The sequence below is a fragment of the Penicillium chermesinum genome (assembly GCF_028974085.1).
Source record: "Penicillium chermesinum strain IBT 19713 chromosome Unknown utg000003l:1.0-5111272.0:1.0-5115320.0, whole genome shotgun sequence".
NCBI lineage: Eukaryota > Fungi > Ascomycota > Eurotiomycetes > Eurotiales > Aspergillaceae > Penicillium > Penicillium chermesinum.
The window spans coordinates 5,056,727-5,075,254 of record NW_026695313.1 but is presented as its reverse complement, the minus strand read 5'-3'; the positions used below and the strand labels follow the sequence as shown (position 1 = coordinate 5,075,254).

At 52.7% G+C, this 18,528-nt stretch overlaps 9 protein-coding genes across 9 annotated transcripts; 3 read left to right on the top strand and 6 right to left on the bottom strand.

Moving 5' to 3' along the window:
- Positions 1-88: 88 nt before the first annotated feature.
- On the bottom strand, positions 89-1,213 carry N7468_004896 (uncharacterized protein; the record flags this gene model as incomplete). Its single annotated transcript, XM_058474193.1, has 1 exon — positions 89-1,213. One exon carries the CDS (start codon positions 1,211-1,213, stop codon positions 89-91), a length of 1,125 nt encoding a protein of 374 aa, XP_058333196.1.
- Positions 1,214-1,825: 612 nt separating this feature from the next.
- N7468_004895 (threonine/serine exporter family protein) lies at positions 1,826-4,277 on the bottom strand (the record flags this gene model as incomplete). Its single annotated transcript, XM_058474192.1, is given in 2 exon segments — positions 1,826-3,817; positions 3,834-4,277. 2 exon segments carry the CDS (start codon positions 4,275-4,277, stop codon positions 1,826-1,828), a joined length of 2,436 nt encoding a protein of 811 aa, XP_058333195.1.
- Positions 4,278-4,846: 569 nt separating this feature from the next.
- Positions 4,847-6,233, bottom strand: N7468_004894 (bZIP transcription factor; the record flags this gene model as incomplete). Its single annotated transcript, XM_058474191.1, has 2 exons — positions 4,847-5,022; positions 5,081-6,233. 2 exons carry the CDS (start codon positions 6,231-6,233, stop codon positions 4,847-4,849), a joined length of 1,329 nt encoding a protein of 442 aa, XP_058333194.1.
- A 547-nt stretch (positions 6,234-6,780) lies between these two features.
- On the bottom strand, positions 6,781-8,624 carry N7468_004893 (cytochrome P450; the record flags this gene model as incomplete). Its single annotated transcript, XM_058474190.1, has 6 exons — positions 6,781-7,155; positions 7,223-7,545; positions 7,607-7,789; positions 7,827-8,241; positions 8,300-8,368; positions 8,424-8,624. Coding segments are annotated over 6 exons (1,566 nt in total), but the record flags the coding sequence as incomplete, so codon positions are not given.
- Positions 8,625-9,998: 1,374 nt separating this feature from the next.
- Positions 9,999-11,547, top strand: N7468_004892 (uncharacterized protein; the record flags this gene model as incomplete). The annotated part of the gene is made up of 4 exons (XM_058474189.1): positions 9,999-10,046; positions 10,143-10,615; positions 10,689-10,791; positions 10,846-11,547. 4 exons carry the CDS (start codon positions 9,999-10,001, stop codon positions 11,545-11,547), a joined length of 1,326 nt encoding a protein of 441 aa, XP_058333192.1.
- A 254-nt stretch (positions 11,548-11,801) lies between these two features.
- Positions 11,802-12,488, bottom strand: N7468_004891 (YdeI/OmpD-associated family protein; the record flags this gene model as incomplete). Its single annotated transcript, XM_058474188.1, has 1 exon — positions 11,802-12,488. The coding sequence occupies one exon, from the start codon at positions 12,486-12,488 to the stop codon at positions 11,802-11,804; it is 687 nt and encodes a 228-aa protein (XP_058333191.1).
- Positions 12,489-12,988: 500 nt separating this feature from the next.
- Positions 12,989-14,521, bottom strand: N7468_004890 (M81 family metallopeptidase; the record flags this gene model as incomplete). The annotated part of the gene is made up of 1 exon (XM_058474187.1): positions 12,989-14,521. One exon carries the CDS (start codon positions 14,519-14,521, stop codon positions 12,989-12,991), a length of 1,533 nt encoding a protein of 510 aa, XP_058333190.1.
- A 401-nt stretch (positions 14,522-14,922) lies between these two features.
- On the top strand, positions 14,923-16,767 carry N7468_004889 (uncharacterized protein; the record flags this gene model as incomplete). Its single annotated transcript, XM_058474186.1, has 7 exons — positions 14,923-15,027; positions 15,077-15,453; positions 15,507-15,635; positions 15,687-16,017; positions 16,064-16,395; positions 16,451-16,550; positions 16,594-16,767. 7 exons carry the CDS (start codon positions 14,923-14,925, stop codon positions 16,765-16,767), a joined length of 1,548 nt encoding a protein of 515 aa, XP_058333189.1.
- Positions 16,768-17,856: 1,089 nt separating this feature from the next.
- N7468_004888 (uncharacterized protein) lies at positions 17,857-18,516 on the top strand (the record flags this gene model as incomplete). Its single annotated transcript, XM_058474185.1, has 1 exon — positions 17,857-18,516. One exon carries the CDS (start codon positions 17,857-17,859, stop codon positions 18,514-18,516), a length of 660 nt encoding a protein of 219 aa, XP_058333188.1.
- Positions 18,517-18,528: the final 12 nt, after the last annotated feature.

Genomic DNA, 18,528 nt, shown 5'->3' with positions numbered 1-18,528 from the left:
TGGTTGACAATCAGGATGTAAATGCGACAACGCGGAAAAAAAAAAAATCAAAGGGGTATCAAGATAGAATGCAGAACGTGAAAAGGATTTATGCAGCGGTGATGGCCAGTCGAGGCCCACTCCTGCGCACTGGCTCATCCCGGAGGGCCTCCAGAGCACAAGTCACATTGGCCAACCCCAGCTCCTTGATGTCCTCAAGGGGAACACTTGCAGGAGAGCACATCACAGCCCGCAGTTGGTCCCTCAACACCCCGGCATCGCGGACGAGATCACCTTCGATAACGCCCTTGGCGGCCGAGTCACAGCGCGCAGTGATGGCAAGCTCGAAGCCTTTCAAGCCCCGCACATTCAACAAAGGCAAAAGCCACGATTCCGCGAGGAGGAGCGGCAGCCGCTGTCCCGCCACCACCACCGTGCCCCCGCCCGTGACTGCCCCGGTGAAACGGCCCAGGTCGAAACTGAGATTGAGATACTGCAAAGCTGGAAGGGAGGAGACGAGGTCCCAGAACTGGGTCCACAGCGCGTCGCTATGCGTGTGCGAATAAATAGATGAGGTATGGTCTTTCCCGGTGAGGGGCTGCCACATAGGCGTCCATTGGACGGTGAGGCTCCGGATGGCACGAAGGTGGTAGGGCCCAATGGCTTTCGCAAACGCAATGAAAGTGTAGAGATCATCCACATCAAAGGTCGAGTCTCGGTACAGCAAATCTCCCGTCTCGGCGTAGATGGCTCGGCAGGTGCGCAGCAATGCAGCCCCGCTGTTGCTCAACCTGTCCGGCAGAAGCTCATGCGTATGAGGGTAGAGGAGACTGTCCGAGTGTCCTGGAATGCGCCCATCGTAGACACGCCACCGAGCGGGGGTGAGCGGGCAGCAGTGGCGATGATGGGTAAGAGAGGGCGAGGTCGAGGCACAGCGGACGTGCCGAATCTTGTCCTTGACGTTAACCAGGTGGATGGTCTCATTCCCAAACACGTAACCCCAAATGATCTGGCGGATTTCGGGCGGAAGCCGTTGCAGTAAGTCGCAGCTGGGCTGAGAATTCAGGGCGTCGGTGTATGGGTTCACTGCCGGGAGCTTGATTTCCGGGACCGGCGAGCAGATCTTGCGCTCTTGGATCATCGATCGAATGGTATCTTGCCATCGATGGCCTGTTGAGTAGTAGTGCCAGATGGAATACGGGTCTCGGACGACCCAGGCGTCGAAGTGCCGCATGGTGGATTGAAGGAGAAAGGCAAAACAAAGGCTTCGCAGGAGTTCAAGCACTTTTGGTCAATGAAGCAGTCGCGATGTGATCTCCAGGGATAATCTGGGGGAGAACCCACTTTAAAAAATATGGGGCCTGCGCCTCTGGCTCCACTCCGTTTCTTTTGCCTCCCATACTTCCTCTCGGGCAAATCCGGACGTGTAACGCTATGACGTCGGAGGGGAAAAAGGCGCCATGCGACCGATTCGGTTAGCACCGCTGCACTGGAGCAGAGTGCTCCGGGGTTGGGACTATGTATGCACGAAAGGAACTTTGCCACTTGCGCTGCTCGAACATCTCATTGGACTGTTCCGTTTCGACGGGGGGGGGGGAACGTTGGACTTCACTACAATTGGAGCTCCCACACATTCCACCGTGAAACGGCAATGAGCCCTGCGCAGGACATCAGGACGTCAGGACGGGCGTGGTGTTGAAAGCTGGTGAGATTCTTATACTACTGATATATGCAGAGCCTCCATAGCCCTTCATAGTGGCAACCTCCCGAGGATGGTCTCCTGGGGAAAAACTGTACAAACCATATAGATGCGTCTACCAATGACATCGTTTCTATAGGCCGTGGATCAAAAGCTAAACAGCCCACTCCTGCGTTTCCCGTAAGGGTAAACAATAAGCGCTGCGATAAAAAGACCAATCGTAATGCCAATGGCCACTTGGATCATCCCAAAGCCCAGGCTAAAGATGGAGCTGCCCCCCGATAGCCCCGCGCCGGGTGAGCTACTGGATGACGAATGAGATGAGATGTTTTTGCGGATGGCATCTGCAGATTGCACGCCCGAGATCAACGAGCCCGATGCAGCCAGCCCAGATGGGACGAGGATGAAGATGCCGGGTAAAATAGCCGTCGCCGCATGGCCGTGCCACAGTCGGCTGTACAGATTCCCCATGATGCCAATCGTAAACGCGCCGACGGTGTTGGCCACTTGCGAATTGGAGCCCAGCCGCTTGGTGCTGAAATAGTTGGTGATATATCCAGACATGGCAATGACGGTCATCGGCGGCAGTTGCCGCCATTTCCCTTGATTGATGATCAAGAGCCATACCGTCTGGATGGCCACAAAGGGGAACCGCGCCACGTAAGGGTTGCTAAATGCGCCTTGCTTGGGGCAAGAGATATCGGAGACAGCGCCCGCATCGATCAGCCCGTAGATCGTGGTCCCGACAGTGATCCCATATCCAAGAAACAACGAGAAGATGATCGCATACACCATGCGGATGGAGCCAGCGATGATCTGGTGTGACTGTAACTCCAGACTGCTACAGAGAACTAAAAAGCCCGGCAGGATCAGCGCAATCGACGCTTGCGATATCGCAGAGAAGCAGAACAAGTATTGCCGCTTCCCATCCACGACCACCCTCGGGATGCTCCCGAACGCCCGGGCCAGGAAGGAGGTAAGAACAGTCGAGGTCACTTCGAAGACATTCGAGTACAGTACGGATTTGGGCGCAGCAACATGCTGCATGAGTCCCACAAGGAGCCCGTTGAGGAAGATGATCGGCATATCAATGGGTCGAGCGTTGAAAGCGAAAGGCCCTACCGTGGCGGTCGCCAACCCATATACCAACACCACGATCGTCTTGTTGTAACGAGGCTTTTTCTTCATCACGCTCTCCAGCTCTTGGACCGCTTCCTCGATGCCAATCACGTCGTGGATAACGTTCTTATAGATCAGGTGGGTATCAGCTAACCGAGCGAGATCGACGCTCTGTCCCACCCGGACCAACTTCACATCGGTCGTCCGAGTAGACGGATCGTCAAAGGACATGATCATGCAGCCCGGTAGATAGAGGAACTGACTGTCGACTTCCAGGACCTTGGCCGTCATTTGCATGTACTCCTCCAGGCGATGGGTGGGCGCCCCGAATGCCATGAGGGCCTGGCAGAGCATGATGATATACCGTTCCCGACAGATGATTTCGGCGATATGGACGGTCACTCGGATTTCGTCTTCTTGTCGCATCTTCCGGTCAGATTGCTTGCCTCGTCGGTTCGATGCGGCCGACATTACCTCGCTCGAGAGCGGCGTGCTCGTGCCACTCAACCCGCCCCCCGGGGCGCCTATCAAAGTGGAGGTCGAGGTGTTTGGATCTCTCTTGTACCATTTGGGCGTCCCTTTCTTGGATTTCGTCGATCCAGACTCGGTCGATGACGATGTACCGGAGTCCACCGAGGACCGACTCGACGATCTTGAAGTCGACCCGGCTGGCTGCTGGGTACCTTTCAGTTTCATCAGCTGGGACAGGACGCCACCGCCGCCAGAGCGATACCGCAGACCCGATTCCTGACTTGATTCCCCTTCGTCCCCGACAAACTCCGTCCCGGCATGTGGATATGGCCTGCCACGGGTCTTGCGGCGCCGGGATGAGTGGTCTTGGGTCAAGTCTCGGACGAGCCGGTGTGCTTCGTTGCTGCTCGTTTGATTCTGTTCCCGTTTCTCTTCGTGCGTCTTGTGCTTATTATCAGTGAAATCCGAGACCGGTGGCTCGCCCCCCGATGCCCAGTCCGCATGGTATGTACCTGATCCCAAATCATCCCCCCCCGCTTGTCGGGCGGCCTATTCGCTCTCCTACCCGAGATAATTTCCTTCGAAGAGTATCACTCATGGAACGAAGTCGGTCTTTCGTGCTGGGATTAGCGGTAGGGCTGCGAGGCGCCTTCTCATCGGGTGCGATGCCTTCTGACTGATTGGGCTCCGGGTCTTGCCCTTCCATGGGTGTGTCTTCGGACTCGTGAGTGTAGGGTGCTGTTGGACGGTGAGGCTGGTCCTCGCGCTGTGATTGAGCCCATTCGGAACCGGGAGGATCTGTGGTTTCCTGACGAGGAACATTCTGCATTGCAGCTGCGCTTGACCGGAAATGCACGCGAGGCGAGGAGGTCTCTCCCTCTGTTTCCTTCTGTGCCCATTCTGCATTGTTTTCCTCTTGATTGGGGTCCTCGATTCTCTCAGGAGGGTCTTTGAAATCTTCGTCGCCGCTATCAGTCGAGGCATCATGGCTGCTTTCTGGCACGGACATAGGGGCGTGAATGGTACACGAGTTATCTTCCTTTTCCACTGGTATGAGATGGAAGTATTATTAGGAAACCCTCTATCCCTCAAATGCACCATGTCGGCCAATTGCCGCGTTCAAACTGGATCCAGCGAATAGGAACTAATCCGTCCCCCTCAACCTCTTGCCATGCACTTCTGAGACTTTCGCGCCGGAGACCCATGCTTTCTCTCGGGGATTAAAGCCGCGGAGATCAAAGCCTCAAGGGACTGTCTGTGTATCGACCCTGCCAAGCGGTTGCGTAATGCTTATGCAACCTTTTGGTATCATGTACATGTTGGCATCGAGCATTCTCATAATAAAAATAAAGAAAAAAGCCAAATGCTACTTCTCTCTTAGATGAGTCCACCATGATTCAGCACGTAGAATTTCTCGATAGACCCCGAGGCTGTGCAGGGTCAGTCTGATCATGGCGGAGACTGCGCTGGCCATGGTGCACCTCGAATGCGAAAGGGCTCGGAGAAAGATATATATGAGATTAAGTACTAGAATCAGGATCTTCTTATTATACACCTTATATTACCTAGCGGCATGGGTTATGGTTGATCCCATAGCACATCTGGCATCTCAAAATAGTCATCCGTGCTGCATGGGTTCTGGTATGACCACGGATCTAACGGATCCAACGACGTCGCCAGGAGCAATGCATTTTCCACATCGAGTCGACGGAAAGCCGGCCCAAGGCCAATACACACAGGGCCCAGAGATAACGCTAGGGGCGGAGGTCAGCGAACGTTCACGAGCTATGATGGGATCCGGGCGCCACTCACCACTGACGAAAGCTGCAACATTCAGCCGGGAATTTGGAGTGAGCACAACCCCGCCATTCGGCAGACTTCTCTCTTCAGCGAGAAGCCCCCTGTCATATAATAGCTTCTGTATACCATTTGCATCCAGCCACTCAGCAGGGTCTGCCTCGAGGACTATCTTCCATGTCGGGGGCACATTTTTGTACTCGTCCGATAATGGAAACATGTCATCTTTCAGTTTCTTCACAAACCCGATCACATTAGCCCGCAACTCTAAGGCGTCTCCAGCCGAGCCGTTAACCACGGACAGGAAGCCTGAAATTTTGCGGTTTCGTTCGCTTAGGGTGAGAGGTCCGCCAAAGACTTCTTTGATCTTTTCGGTCCTGTGAAACTGCTCCACTAACAGGCGGTACCCGTTCTTGCAACATTCTCGAACAATCCGGTGAGCAAGGCTCCATAAATCCTCTTGCGCCATGCCGCTAGGTAACTCGGTATCCGGTGGAGTGAGCAACTCTGGAGAGGAATGAGAGTCTGTTAAAGAAGCATCTGTTGATAGTACAAGTTCATAAGGGCGGAAGGACAAGTCCGGAAAGGGCCTTTGCTGTTGTGGCGACAGCGGGGACTGCAACATGTTCGGCCACTTGGCTTTCGATATTGACTGCGGCATTTGGTTTATGGCATAGTCACGGAATAGATCAGACTCTTTGTTCGCAATCACAGCTTGAGATGGATGGGGTGCAGGTTGTTTGTTGTCATCGCTCGATGGTGCCTCTGCCTCGACCTTTCCGTCCGTGTCATTGCTTCCCTGCTGGGCTAGTGTCACGCACTCTTGAGTGATTTCTTGAAGGGATCTGGCGATTTCTGGGTGGCTTTGCAGCACGCGGGCTTCTAGGAGCATATTACTAAAGGAGAGGAAGGACTGGCTAAATTTCTCAATGCCAGCTTCCAGTTGTTGCACTCGGGTTTGCAGGTTGCTAATTGTGGTTTCTTTGCGCTTCCGGTACGCTTGTTGGGCTACTCGAAGTTGATTACGGCGTCTCTGGACACTATAAGTCGGTTTGAATGTCTGAGGATGATCGGGGGACCCACCTCTGGCACATCGTGGTCCCCAGTGACCGTCCGCGGGCGCCCACGTTTGCGGGGGGGCAGATGCCGGGGTAGGGTCGCCTGCCATTGCGTAATTATTTTCTGCACGTGATAGAGAGTAGGAAGCGGGACTAATGTTGGACTAGTCAAGAGTAACGCAGGCCTAGAAAATACGAGAGGAAGGGAAAGGAGAGAGACGTTTATTCAACACGAAGTCGAGTCGGAGATGTTGAATAATCGGGAAATGCATTCCACCCAAATTGGTGTATTTGTATTTCGTTAACTTTACACGCTATTCCTGTATCGGGACTCGGTCGTTATGAAAGGAATAGAAAGTCCCGTGATCGTTACTGTTCTACAATTACGTACCCTGATGCCTCAGGCCTGAACGAACTTGGTACTGTAAAATCAATTTTCAGATGCAGACATTTCATTATACAGGATTGAAGCCCTTTTGGAATCCGAGATTCCATGCCTAGGCGAAATACTTCGATGAAGATAGAGCAACATACCCTCACCGAAGAGCGAGAACGCCTCCTGTTTTCATCTCCAATAGTGGTGGATGCCGATGCCAAACACCTTGGATGAGGCGCTTAGTACATTACAAATGCATGTGAGCCAACCTCGAGGTCAGCTCAGATGTCCTTGGTACGCTCGTCACTTTCTCGAATCCATTGCTCTAGCTTCTTGGGATCGCGTGGGACGAAGCCGACCTTGAATGGCTTGGGTTCAGTCGTCAGGGCAGTCGGGATGGCGTTGCATTCGATGGAATTCAAGATGGGCCGATCTTTCGTATCCTTGGCTGGTCGCATTTGGAAAGCAGTAATCAGGCGGACGAAAGCAGTGAAAAGCTCGCGGTTTGCCAAGTGCGATCCTGCACACATGCGCGAACCAGCACCATATCCATAATGAGGGGTTCCAGACCCTTCGTTGAGCTCGAGATAGCGCTCGGGGATAAACTTGTCGGCGTCCTTGAAGTGGTCTTCGTCATAGTCGGCCGCCCACGCATTCTGATCATCCGTTAGACAAAACCAGAGCTGGAATATGTATGAAAGGAGAGGTCTTCGTGGGACTTACCATGAAGAAGGTTGTTCCTGCTGGGATGGTCGCTCCGTTCCACACAATATCCTTGGTGGATTCACGGGGCAAGCAAATCGGAATGACTGTCCAGAATCGCAGGGTTTCTTTCACGAGGGCCGTAACGTACGGAACCTTTTCTTCCACGAGGCATTTTTCCCAGGCATCGCCATCCGGATATACCGCCATGATCTCATCGTACGCCTTCTTCTGGATTCTTTGCCCGTCCTCGGAAGCCAGATAAGCAATGCCCATAATCAGGTTGCCGGGCACCGTGTCGAGTCCAGCTGATACCATGGTCAAACAAATCGATTTCACTTCCGCTATTGAACAAAACGACGATTAGCTTTTGATTCTCTCTCCATAGGCGTTATTATGTCCTACCATCATTCAGTTTAGCCTCAGGGTCCTTCAGAATATTTCCGGTGATGCACGGCTTGTCGGTACCCTTGGCGATGCGATCTTTCAGGATATTGAGAAGATAAGTCAGGTATTTGTCGCGACGCTCACGGAACGATTCGGCCTCTTTGTTTGCCTTCGGGAAAATCCGTAGCAAAGGGACATAGTCTTGCCAGTTGTTCGAAGTACTGCGGAAGTTCGATACCCCCCCGCTCCACGTCGACGATCTCTTTCAGAAGGGTGTTGTCCACGTTGCCTTCAATGCGAAACCCGTAGTTCAGGGTCAAGCTGGTGTTCAGGGCAAATCGTTGGAAGTAGGCGGTCGGGTTGATGTCCAGCGTGCCATCCTTGCTGTCGCGGTATAGCTCTTTGATACTGGAGTTGCACTCCAGGTCAATGATCGGCATGTAGGATTGTGTAGCCGGTCGATTGAGGGCAGTCGCAGCGGCTTTCCGGCGCTTCTTGCAGGATTCATCCCAGGGAGACGTGCCGATCGTGAATCCTTGGGAGCTGGAAACCACGCTATGGAAGGTATGGAACGTGGGGCGCGAAATCAAGGCCGATGAGTCCTTGATCCATAATTGACGAACCGAGTCAAAGCTGTTGGCGAAAACGATGCGCTGAGATATAGTAAGAAGACCGAGTCACGCATGCCTGGGCCGAAGAACAAAACCCCACCTTATTTCCCATGCGAACCTGAAACACCGGGCCATACTTCTTCGCCCACTTTCCTGCTACTGTGGCATGCTAAGCCTGTGTGAGCATTGGAGTCTGATGGACGTGCTGTGGACGTTCCACTAACCTGGTCCCCGAGCTGCAGAAGATTGCCAAAGATGGGGATGCCCGGAATTTCGGGCAGGCCTTTGATCTTGGGGACGTCGGTGCGATTCAAATAGCGAATCACCAGATACACGACCGTGACGACTGCGATGGCAACTGTCTGGACCGTCATGATGAAGGACAGAAAAATGCGTTCGAGTACCGTAGTACGAATGGAAGATGACACTATTATAATAGGAGGGTCTGGGACGGTCCTGATTCCGACGCTACTGTGTCGCTGCACACCCCCTCCAGGTCACCTGCAGGAGGGGTTAACCAGGTCGTTCCGCACATCTAGTCTCGTGTTGCAAAAGTCCCAAGGGTTTCAACCACCCTGATTCCGCCCTGTTCTCCACATCGTGCGAGGTGCATACTATTTTCCCCACACTTTGCAGCGGGACGTTAACCTAGTTAGTCAACAACCCACTACATCATGTATACGCGACAATATGTCCGCTCTGATTCGCCTGCGCGGGACATCCCGCGGATTTCCGCTGACCCCGGTCACGTGGTCATGAGAGACCGACCCGCGGGCCGTGCCTGCTTTGCCAGCACCTGCGGACTCTCCATAGATCGAGCGGAGGAGACCTCTCTCTCCCACGCATGAGCTTCGGGCCCTTGCTCGGCTGTATTGGCCTGTTGCTAATAGAGAATATACCAGGTTTCAGGTAGGATCAGAATTCGGGTCGGTCTATGGGATCTCGGGTGAATCAGATCCTTTCTAGACAGCGAACCGTCTTCATACTGTCTTAGTGCCGGCGGTCCCTGGTGGAGGGGGTGGAAATCCCCGAATCGCCAGACGGGAAGAAGTACGTCCTGCAGATCACTTGAGTTGGTTTCACAAGCAGATCCCGCACATACGTTCGGGCAAACATACCCGTTGCAAACAACCATTGTCTCTCATTCGAGCTATAAGAGACTTGGGATATGCGTCGTCGCATCTTGGCATGGTCGCCATGGGTGCTACTCTCTTCCCTTCCGCGGAGGTGCTTTGTCAAGTGGCTAAACCCTTAGGCGGCTTCTCTGTTCCTGCAATGCCCAGTCTATCCTGTTCGCTTCCCTAGGCCCCTCGTGCCAACGCGGAATATACTCGTCTTTCCCGGGGTATTAAGCTGTTAGTACCCCGTGGGCAGTACCCCGTGGGCAGCCACGCCGATATACGTCGCCTATCATGCTGTCACGGGGAGCATTGCCTCAGTGCACGAGCTTATCAGAGTGCTATATTTTAGACGCCTGCGCGCCGATTATAGGCGTTGTTCTCTAATCAAGGTTTCGAGGCGAAGAGAACTCGCCCCCTCGGAAGGAGCCGATAATGGGAAGGTGGATCCGATTTCGACCAAAATCGATATCGAATCCTTTGTGATAGGATGCGATTCCCTAGATAGGAATAGCGGCTGCTTCCGTGGCATATCATTTCCATGGCCGTGCGACTTTGGCGGTCGCCGTCACCCAATGAATAATTTTTGGACCTTCGACACCTCTAGTCGCGCGCGAATCACACTGGTACTGTACAGACTTCCCAGGTACATGCGACATGGGCTCAGTGGATTTAAAGCAAATGGAGGAGGTGCATTCTATATCCAACGAGGAGGTCTTTGATCCCGCGGTATGAACCATAAACTTTTCTTTCAATCGCCGATTTTCAATTCCTGGGTATGCAAGTTGTTGGCCTTGAGCTCATTCATCGGCATCGATCCATTAGGTGCATCTCCAGTACATCCCCCCGCAGAAGCAAATCACTATGCAAGACCTTCTGTTGCCCCTCGGCGAGGGCACGTCTCCCATTGCGGGGACAGTTCCATTCTCCTTGTTGTCTGCAAAAGGAATACGAGCCTATCGAAAGGCCATGTTCCAGCAAGAAGTTTTGAGCAAATGCTCAAGCTCCCCGTTCCCGGGGACGTTAGTCCTTCGAGACGCCGTGAAATATTCAAAGTTCATCCAGGACTTCTGGACCCATTCAGAAACTTTGCGAATCGTCTCTGAAGCCGCCGGTGTGCCTCTGGAAATTGTCATGCCCACGGAGATAGGCCATACGAACATCCAGGTGGAAGGCTCAACTATCGACGAGATGAAGCAGAACCTGAAAATTGAGCCAACCAGCGAGAAGGTCGAGTTAAGCCCTGCGGATCTCGCCTATGATCCGTTGAAAGATGCATCCGCCATCATTCCATGGCAGTAAGTCTCTCTGCACCAATCTGCGGGAAAAATGGCGCTCGATCAGGCAGGAAGAAATTGACTTGTTTTGAAGCTATGACTCATACCCTTATGTCTGCGTCTTGATGCTGAGCGAAACCGACGGCATGATTGGAGGCGAAACCTATATCAAAAAGGGAGATGGGACAACTCAAAAGGTTTGTTTTATAAGAAACACCCAGAGAAGAACGCGCCGTCCTAACCTGTCACAGGTGGAAGGGCCTCAGATTGGCCATGCGGTCATTCTACAGGGTGGTGAAGTGCAGCACCTCGCCGCCCGTGCAAAAGGTGTCAAGGAGCGAATTTCCACCATAACCTCATATCGATCGAAGTCACCCACCGTGTATGATTCCAGCTTCATGACGAACATTCGCCCCTACGCCGATTTGAAATCGCTCTATCCAGAATGGACTCAATACCGCCTCCGTAAACTGAAAGATGAGATCGTGTACCATTTGCAGCAGATCGAAAAGGAGCCTACTCATGTTCAAGATCAAAAGGGCCTGGCGACTTTTGTTCAAAGTCAAATTAGCTATTTACAACAGACTTTACGCCAGATGATTACTCCCGAGTTTGAGGAAAAGACAATTCACCGATTCGGTAGATCTGCTTACTACGAAGCCCCGATGATCTGGGAAAAAGTGCAGACGTTCCCAGCATTTGAGGCGCTCGCCGCTTCTGCGGATGACAAGCGCTGCTGGTTCCCGGATAGTGAATATTGGATGGACCTCCAGGCCTCGATTGAACTGATCAGATTGAAGAAACCGCTCAAAGGTGCAATGGGATCCAAAACCTGGGCTGGGCGCCGTTACTACATGGGCGATGAGCTTCTTCGCCAAGGCCTGAATGAGGTATTCTTAGACTGGCTCGAGCACACGGGCCTATGGACGATGTATTCCGAGTCACTTTCATGAACTTAGAAGAGGGGTAATGGTTAGCATCCTTTGTTTATATAGGTTATTTAATGTTCTTGCTTTAGACTGTTTAGCGGCCAAGGACCCGATGTATGAATGAGCCTAGGGCGCAATAAAATTAAAAAGCGGCTTCCCCTTTGGCGTCCCCCTTGGTAGGTTTTGATCAGTGAACCCTTGACACCATGAATCCAATCGTCGGTCAGTGTCCAGGTGCCCAAGGGTGCACAAACTGGGATGGGACTTCCAATCTGTAGCTAACCACTGCCCTTGCGTCGCTTTCTGGTTTTCCCCATCGTATTAGTCTGCAAGGCCGAAGTACTGGTCGGTTCCAAATTTCGCTTTTTCGGGGTCGATTTTGCTCGGGCTGGCCATTTCTTGTCCGCCAGGGTCTGCACCAAAGACTGAATCCGCGTTTCTCTAGAGGCCGGACTGGCTGTCTGAAGTCGCATGAGCATGGAGTAGCAGTCTCCCTTATTGAGGGTTTTGAAGAACTCTGCCGCGACAGGAGCTGCTGCCAAAGCGTTCGCGAGATCGTCGGGTACCGTCATCGTCGCGGGACCCTCGTATGCGCGTTCCCAGCGACCATCTGCTTTCGCCCTCTCTACAACTTCGAGACCGGCGGGCCTCATTCTCCCTGCATCTAAAAGCCTGGCCACGGTATTCACATTCTTCTGAGACCAGATGCTTTTAGCTCGTCGAGGGGTGTAGCGCACTAGCCACCAGTCCTTGTCAAATCCGTTGGCCCGCCCATCGATCCAACCAAAGCACAGGGCGATCTCTACGGCCTCGACTGCTGAGACAGACGCTATCCCCGATGCCTTCTTAGCGAGTTTGAGGTAAAATCCAGCCGCAGTCAAGTGTTCACGCTCAAGGAAGCTCTCCAGCTCCGAGCCAGTGGAGAATGCTCGGATAGGAAGATCTGTTGGAGGTGGCTTGGCCATCAGTTGATTCCATGGGGGGTTTTTTCACAGTCCAGTCTGATGTCGCGGTCAACTTGGAATGCTTGGTCCCCTCAACTTGTAGGCAAGAGCGCAAGGCGCTTAGTGGTGAGGACGCAGGCAACTGGAACCCAGAAGGCTTCCAGGTGGAACACGAGGCTCCGCTCAGCGGGCCGTGCGCAGGAGTGAGTTCATTTTGGCAGGAATTGGAGGTTTACCAGTGGGCATCTTCGCTGTCACGCGGCATATTCCAAGTCCTGAAAAAGGTGCAGACAGCTATCCTCCGATGGTTCATAATCAACTGAGATCCTCGAAAACACTCCAAGAAACTATCCGCCGCGAGTGTAGCAACACGTCGGACGCTTGACTCGAATTTACCGTGGAACATATATTAACTAGCAGAAGTCTCTGGAATTGGTGACTCCTTCTATAAGGGTCCCATTCCCCGTAACTTCCTTTGCTTGGTTGGGTAGTCTTTCTGCTAGTTGAATTATACAGAACGCTCAGGATAGCAGGGGCTCATTGGAGGGAGCGATCAGATGGGCATGAAGATCGGGGGCTTGGGGGAAGGTGCGGTCAAACGGCCACATTGGACGATGAATGCGTTGGTGGCCCAGTCGAGGCAAGTCCTGGTCGACCCCGCCGGGGGTCAAGGCGAGCCTCCAGTCTGCAGCCATATCGAACAGTTCCGGCTCCAAGTACCCAATCTTGACAAACACAATATCTGCAGATCGGGGCGAGAGCTTCAACTCTGTGAAGTCTTTCTCGTGATGGTAGGGTTTCCGCAACTTGGTCAAAATAACAAACACACTCCCAACTTTCAGAACAGCCTCCACGACAGCATCTCGATCTCCCCCTTTGATCGCATGGACCCGACCAGTCAGAGTAACGGGGCCGGCGTGGACATGGTCCACCTCGGCTCCAGCAGTGACAGTAACTACAGCATCCACCCCAGCCTGTACAATCCTATCAATGGCGCCAGGCCCGGGAATGCTGGCATAGATGACAACCGGCCCAGACGGATTCTGGAACTCCGGCCGGCTTAGTATACGGCGCAAGCTCCATGTAACGTCTCCGGCGCCCCCAGCGGTGGGATTGTCGCCAGAGTCCGAGATGAAAAAGGGCCGTGATGGTGACGCCAAAGCAATATCTATACACTCCATGAGTGACCCTGTAGGCGCTACAAACTTGAATTCTTCATGGCAATCCCAAAAATAATGTGCTAGCCTCTCTGCGTTTTCGGAGACTGGTTGGGCATCCCAGCCCGTAACGACGACCACCGCATGATTCCGAGGCTCATCGGCCCAGGCGTAACCGACCCAGATGGCTGCGTCTAGCACGCCTGGAACCTTGGTCACTCCGGGGATGAGTCCATACAGGCTTTTTGCAGGTTCGATTCGGGTCGAGGTCTGTTCCCCAGGGAGGAGAATGGGGACAGGGACCCATGCTTTGAACGGTCGCACAGCTCGGCCAGGTCCCCTCTTGAGTATGTCCACAAGGTTCTGACATGCCCGTTCTTTCGTCTCCAATTCATCTTCGTGCGGGGCCATTCGGTAACAAGTGATGAGATCCGTCTGGTGCACCAGGTTCTTAGACACATTTCCGTGCAGATCCATTGACGCGGAGACGATCACGTCGGGGCCGATGACGCTTCTCACGCGCTGCAGGAGCTCGGCCTCAACATCATCAATTCCTTCGACACGCATGGCGCCATGGATATCGAACCACAAGCCGTCAAGAGGCCCTTTGCGAAGGATCACTTCGAGTCGCTGGAGGATCTCACTGGCCAGTTCCTCGAACGCGTCTCGGATCACCATCCCACCGGGCAGTGCGTGGCCGATGAGTGCCCCATGCCATTCTGCCGCGCTTCCCAGCGCGGTGCTCGCGTTAAGAAACGGATACTCCGCAATCACCTCCGGTCCACGTCGTGGATGGAAAGCAGGTGCGTCGGTTCGCGCGGGCGAGAATGTCGACGTTTCACACGCGAGTCCGGCGATGGCGATAACAGGGCGCCGCTCGAGAAAAGTAAGGGTCATTGCAAAGCGCACCGAGCAAAGAGACCGGTCGGACTCGATCAGAGTCACAAACCGGGTTGAAAGGGCAGGCAATTATCGCGATCACCCTGGATCTTCTTCAGGTCAGACTGAATCTCATGCAACGTCGCGTCTGCTCTCCCCATTCCCCGCTTTATCGAAGAACGTGGTATTGCCCGACAGAACCCCGCGCTTGGTCCCCCTGGAATGTTTATCGCCTCAATGAAACCCTTCGAATCGGCTAAGCCTAAAATGCGGAGTAAAGAAAATGCTTATCGCACGCTAAATTCCCCCCTCAATGCAAAGCGTATAAAAGGCCAAGCATGGAAGTTTCATCTGCGACTCTGATGTCGCTTGGCTTCGTCTTTAGGCGCACCACCCGGTCGAGTTTCCAGCCCCCAAAAATGTTACGGAGAACCGAAACCGGCACCTGGCTACCTGCTTGGGTGCCGGAGTCTACCTTGATTCTGTCTTTCCTACTGATGATATCTTCGATGGTTCAATCGGCAGTGAGTGAGTGAGACAGGATGAACCATGACCGCCTACTTACCTGAGCAGACTGGAGGATATGATGGATCGATGCTGAACGGGCTGAATATACTTCCGTCCTACACGGAGTACTTCAAACTCAATAACGCAACAACCGGGTTGAATACTGCATCTGTTTTCATTGGCGGCTTCCTTGGCCCATTGGTATCGGGCGTTGCAGCAGATCGTCTCGGTCGCCGACCTGCGATCTTCTGGGGCTCATGGATCACGATCGTGGGGATTATCATCCAGACGGCAGCCCAGAATATCGCTATGTTCGTAGTGGCACGAATCATTCTTGGATTTGGGTCTGCCATAACAGGCATCGCTGGAGGCATCTACCTGTCTGAGGTGTTCTCCAGCAGATGGCGTGCATGGGGCGTGGGTCTGCTCAATGATTTCTACTAGTAAGAGATACAGTTTGCTCTTTTTCGTTCTTTTGATTTAACCTGCTGGATAGTATTGGTGCCCTTATCGCTGCCGGCATCACGCTAGGTACCGGGCAGTGGCAGTCTACTTGGGCTTGGAGAGCCCCATCTCTCTTCCAGGCAATTTTCTCCCTGCTCTGCATTCTCACTCTGCCATTCATGTGAGTCTACCATGGGCAGCTCCGAGTGGCTCTTGAACTCATGCGTTGCAGACCCGAATCCCCACGATGGCTGGTCCACCAAGGGTACTACAGTGAGGCCCGGATATCCATCGCCCAAGCAAATGCCAATGGAGACCTCTCGGACCCAGTCGTTCTCACAATCTTCAAGGAGATAGTAGATACCCTGAAATGGGAAAAGGAGGTCGGACACTCCATGAGCCCCGTCGAAATTTTCAGAACACCCTCTGCTAGAAAGCGGCTTCTCATCGGCATGTCGCCTGGCCCATTCTCTTGTATCGCCGGTAATATCATCGCCTCGTACTATTTTGGATCGGAGCTGGACACAGCCGGTATTACGAACACCAATGACCAATTGAAGGCAGTAAGTGCAGCCCCGATGTCAACAGGACCAGCTATTGACTAGTAAGAATGTCGTGCTCAACGCCTGGTGCTTGGTATGCTGCCTCTTTGGCACTCAGCTTGTTGCCAAGTGGGGACGAAAACCAACTGCGATGCTTTCGCAACTCCTTCTCAGTGCCTGTCTCTTTATCATCGGAGGTCTATCGAAACTCTATGCGGCCGATCCCCAAGGTGCCTCTTCTGCCCTCATCTATGGCAATGTGGCTGTCATGTATCTTTTCCAAGGCTTTTATTCCATCGCCTGGACCCCACTGCTCTACCTCTATCCACCTGAGGTGATGAACTATTCTATCAGAGCGAACGGGGTTGCCTTCTCATCATTCGCTTTGAATGCCCTTGCGTATGTCCCCCTCCATTTTCCGCCACGTGTCACGCGAACGCTCACAATATTGAAGGCTTCTTTTTACCTTCATCATGCCAATTGGCCTAGGTAATATCGGATGGAAAATGTACATGATCAATGGATCCTGGGATCTGGTGATCTTGGGCCTTATTGTAAGTCTAGTAGCCATGCATTTCATACGCCGCTGACCATCAGGCCTATTTTTGGGTTGAAACCAAGGGGAAGACCTTAGAAGAGATCGACGCCCTGTTCGAAGGAGCAAAGCATTCAGCGATCCCAGATGTGGAAGAGATCAGAGCTGGCGAGAAAGAAATCGATGTCAGCAAGGTCGAGGAGCAACTCATGGCTGAGCTAAGCTACTCAAAGTAAACCTTGGAATACGTGAGAATTATAAGTCAAGTTATCCAGAAAACCTCCCATGAAAAGACTTTCGGCATCGACCGAGATAGCTCTCGCAGAATGCCGTCTACTTAGAAGATTAAGAGGGTGCTCTTGGTTGTCTTAGACTTTAAACGCTGCCCACGCTGATCTTGCCTCCAGGGTTTGATTCCTATTCTTGGTTGGAGAACATTCCTTGCCGCCATTTCATGTTTGTTTTTCTTGATAAAAATCCCCTCCAACACCGAACTGAAATCACTTGATACGTGATGATTCAGCTGGTTTACACAGCCCCTATAGGTACATCTTATGGGAAGGCTATGAGGTATCTTTCTGGGACCTCATCGGCAGCTTCCCGACCGTAGCCTCCATATCAAATGTCTTGGGCCACGAGGCTTGAAGCCAGGCCTTCTATCACAGATACCGGTTGAAATACCCGGGTTCCTTCCTGCGCGGAGCAAGGCGGACTAATCTAAACTCAAAACAGGGTTGCTCCAAATACCAGTGCATTACGGGGCTAGTTGCAGGGCAGGAATTGGAGAGGTGGGACTGTTGATTCTGTCTGTGTATTCTTGTAAGGATCGAAAAGCGGGGAGGTGGAAATCCGCTAATAATACTACTCCAGCGGCCCGACCGGGTAGAGCTCTGAGCTCTCCTAGCCTAACCCAGTCAGCGTCTCGGACCTGGGATGGAGTGAACCATGTACAGCAGGACTTATTTGAAGCCACTTGAACACGGTTCCGCAAATCTGTTACATGACTGGCCCAAAGCACTGGGTTTGTCTATTTTGCCCCGCGGACCAAAACTGGATCTAGAGGGCCCACCCACTACCCAAGGCAATACGGCGAGGTCTGGACCCAAAATTTGAGATTTGAGTGACCGCAGGGAACGCCAAGGAACTAACTGTAACCGAACGGAGACAAAACCTTGGCAGCTATAATTATTAAAAAGGGGTCCGAAGCCCGGTCTTCCATACCTCCTGGTGTCTCAGGTTGCTATTTTCCGGTTCTCAAGTAGGCTGTTCTACTTCTACTTAGATCGTGCTCTCAAACAAGCGCATCAAAACCTCCCTACAACACCATGTCCAATTTTTTCCCGACAGGTAGGATGCTATATCCCTGGCTTCCACGACGACTAGCAGCCCTTTACGACTGGCTCAAGAGGCATGAACCTACCTGGGGCTTCACGATATATCGTACAACTTATACCCCCGAGTCTGACGCTACTTTCCCCGCTGTTGTCGACCTTATAACGGCATACGTGAAACACGAATTTTACGAGCAATACGAATCTCTTCGCAAGAACCCCCGCACAGCACATCAAGCTGACGTCGCCATTTTTGATGAATTATGGGCCGCATACAAACCACGTGTCATGGATGATGCTACCCAGTTTGATGGCCTATCAATAGACCAGCTTCGCACTCAGTTTGATGCTTGGGCAAAGGAACAAGGCCAGGCTGATAGATTCCCTAGCTACCGCATGTTTATCGTTGTTGATGAGGAAAGTTTCAACTCTCTTCAGAATACGCCTCTACCTGCAGAGCTTCCAACAGGGATAGAATCTCGTGTTGCGCATTACGTAAAGCTGGTAGAGGTGGTGCAAGACGATGATCCCACATTTCCAGGGTGGATGAAATGTTCCTTAAAAGGCCTTTGGGATATGTGGAGGAATATGGGGGATGGCGACTATATGCGGAAAAGCTATGTGCTGGTTAGTGACCATCGTGATGTTTATTAAGTTTTTATCTTG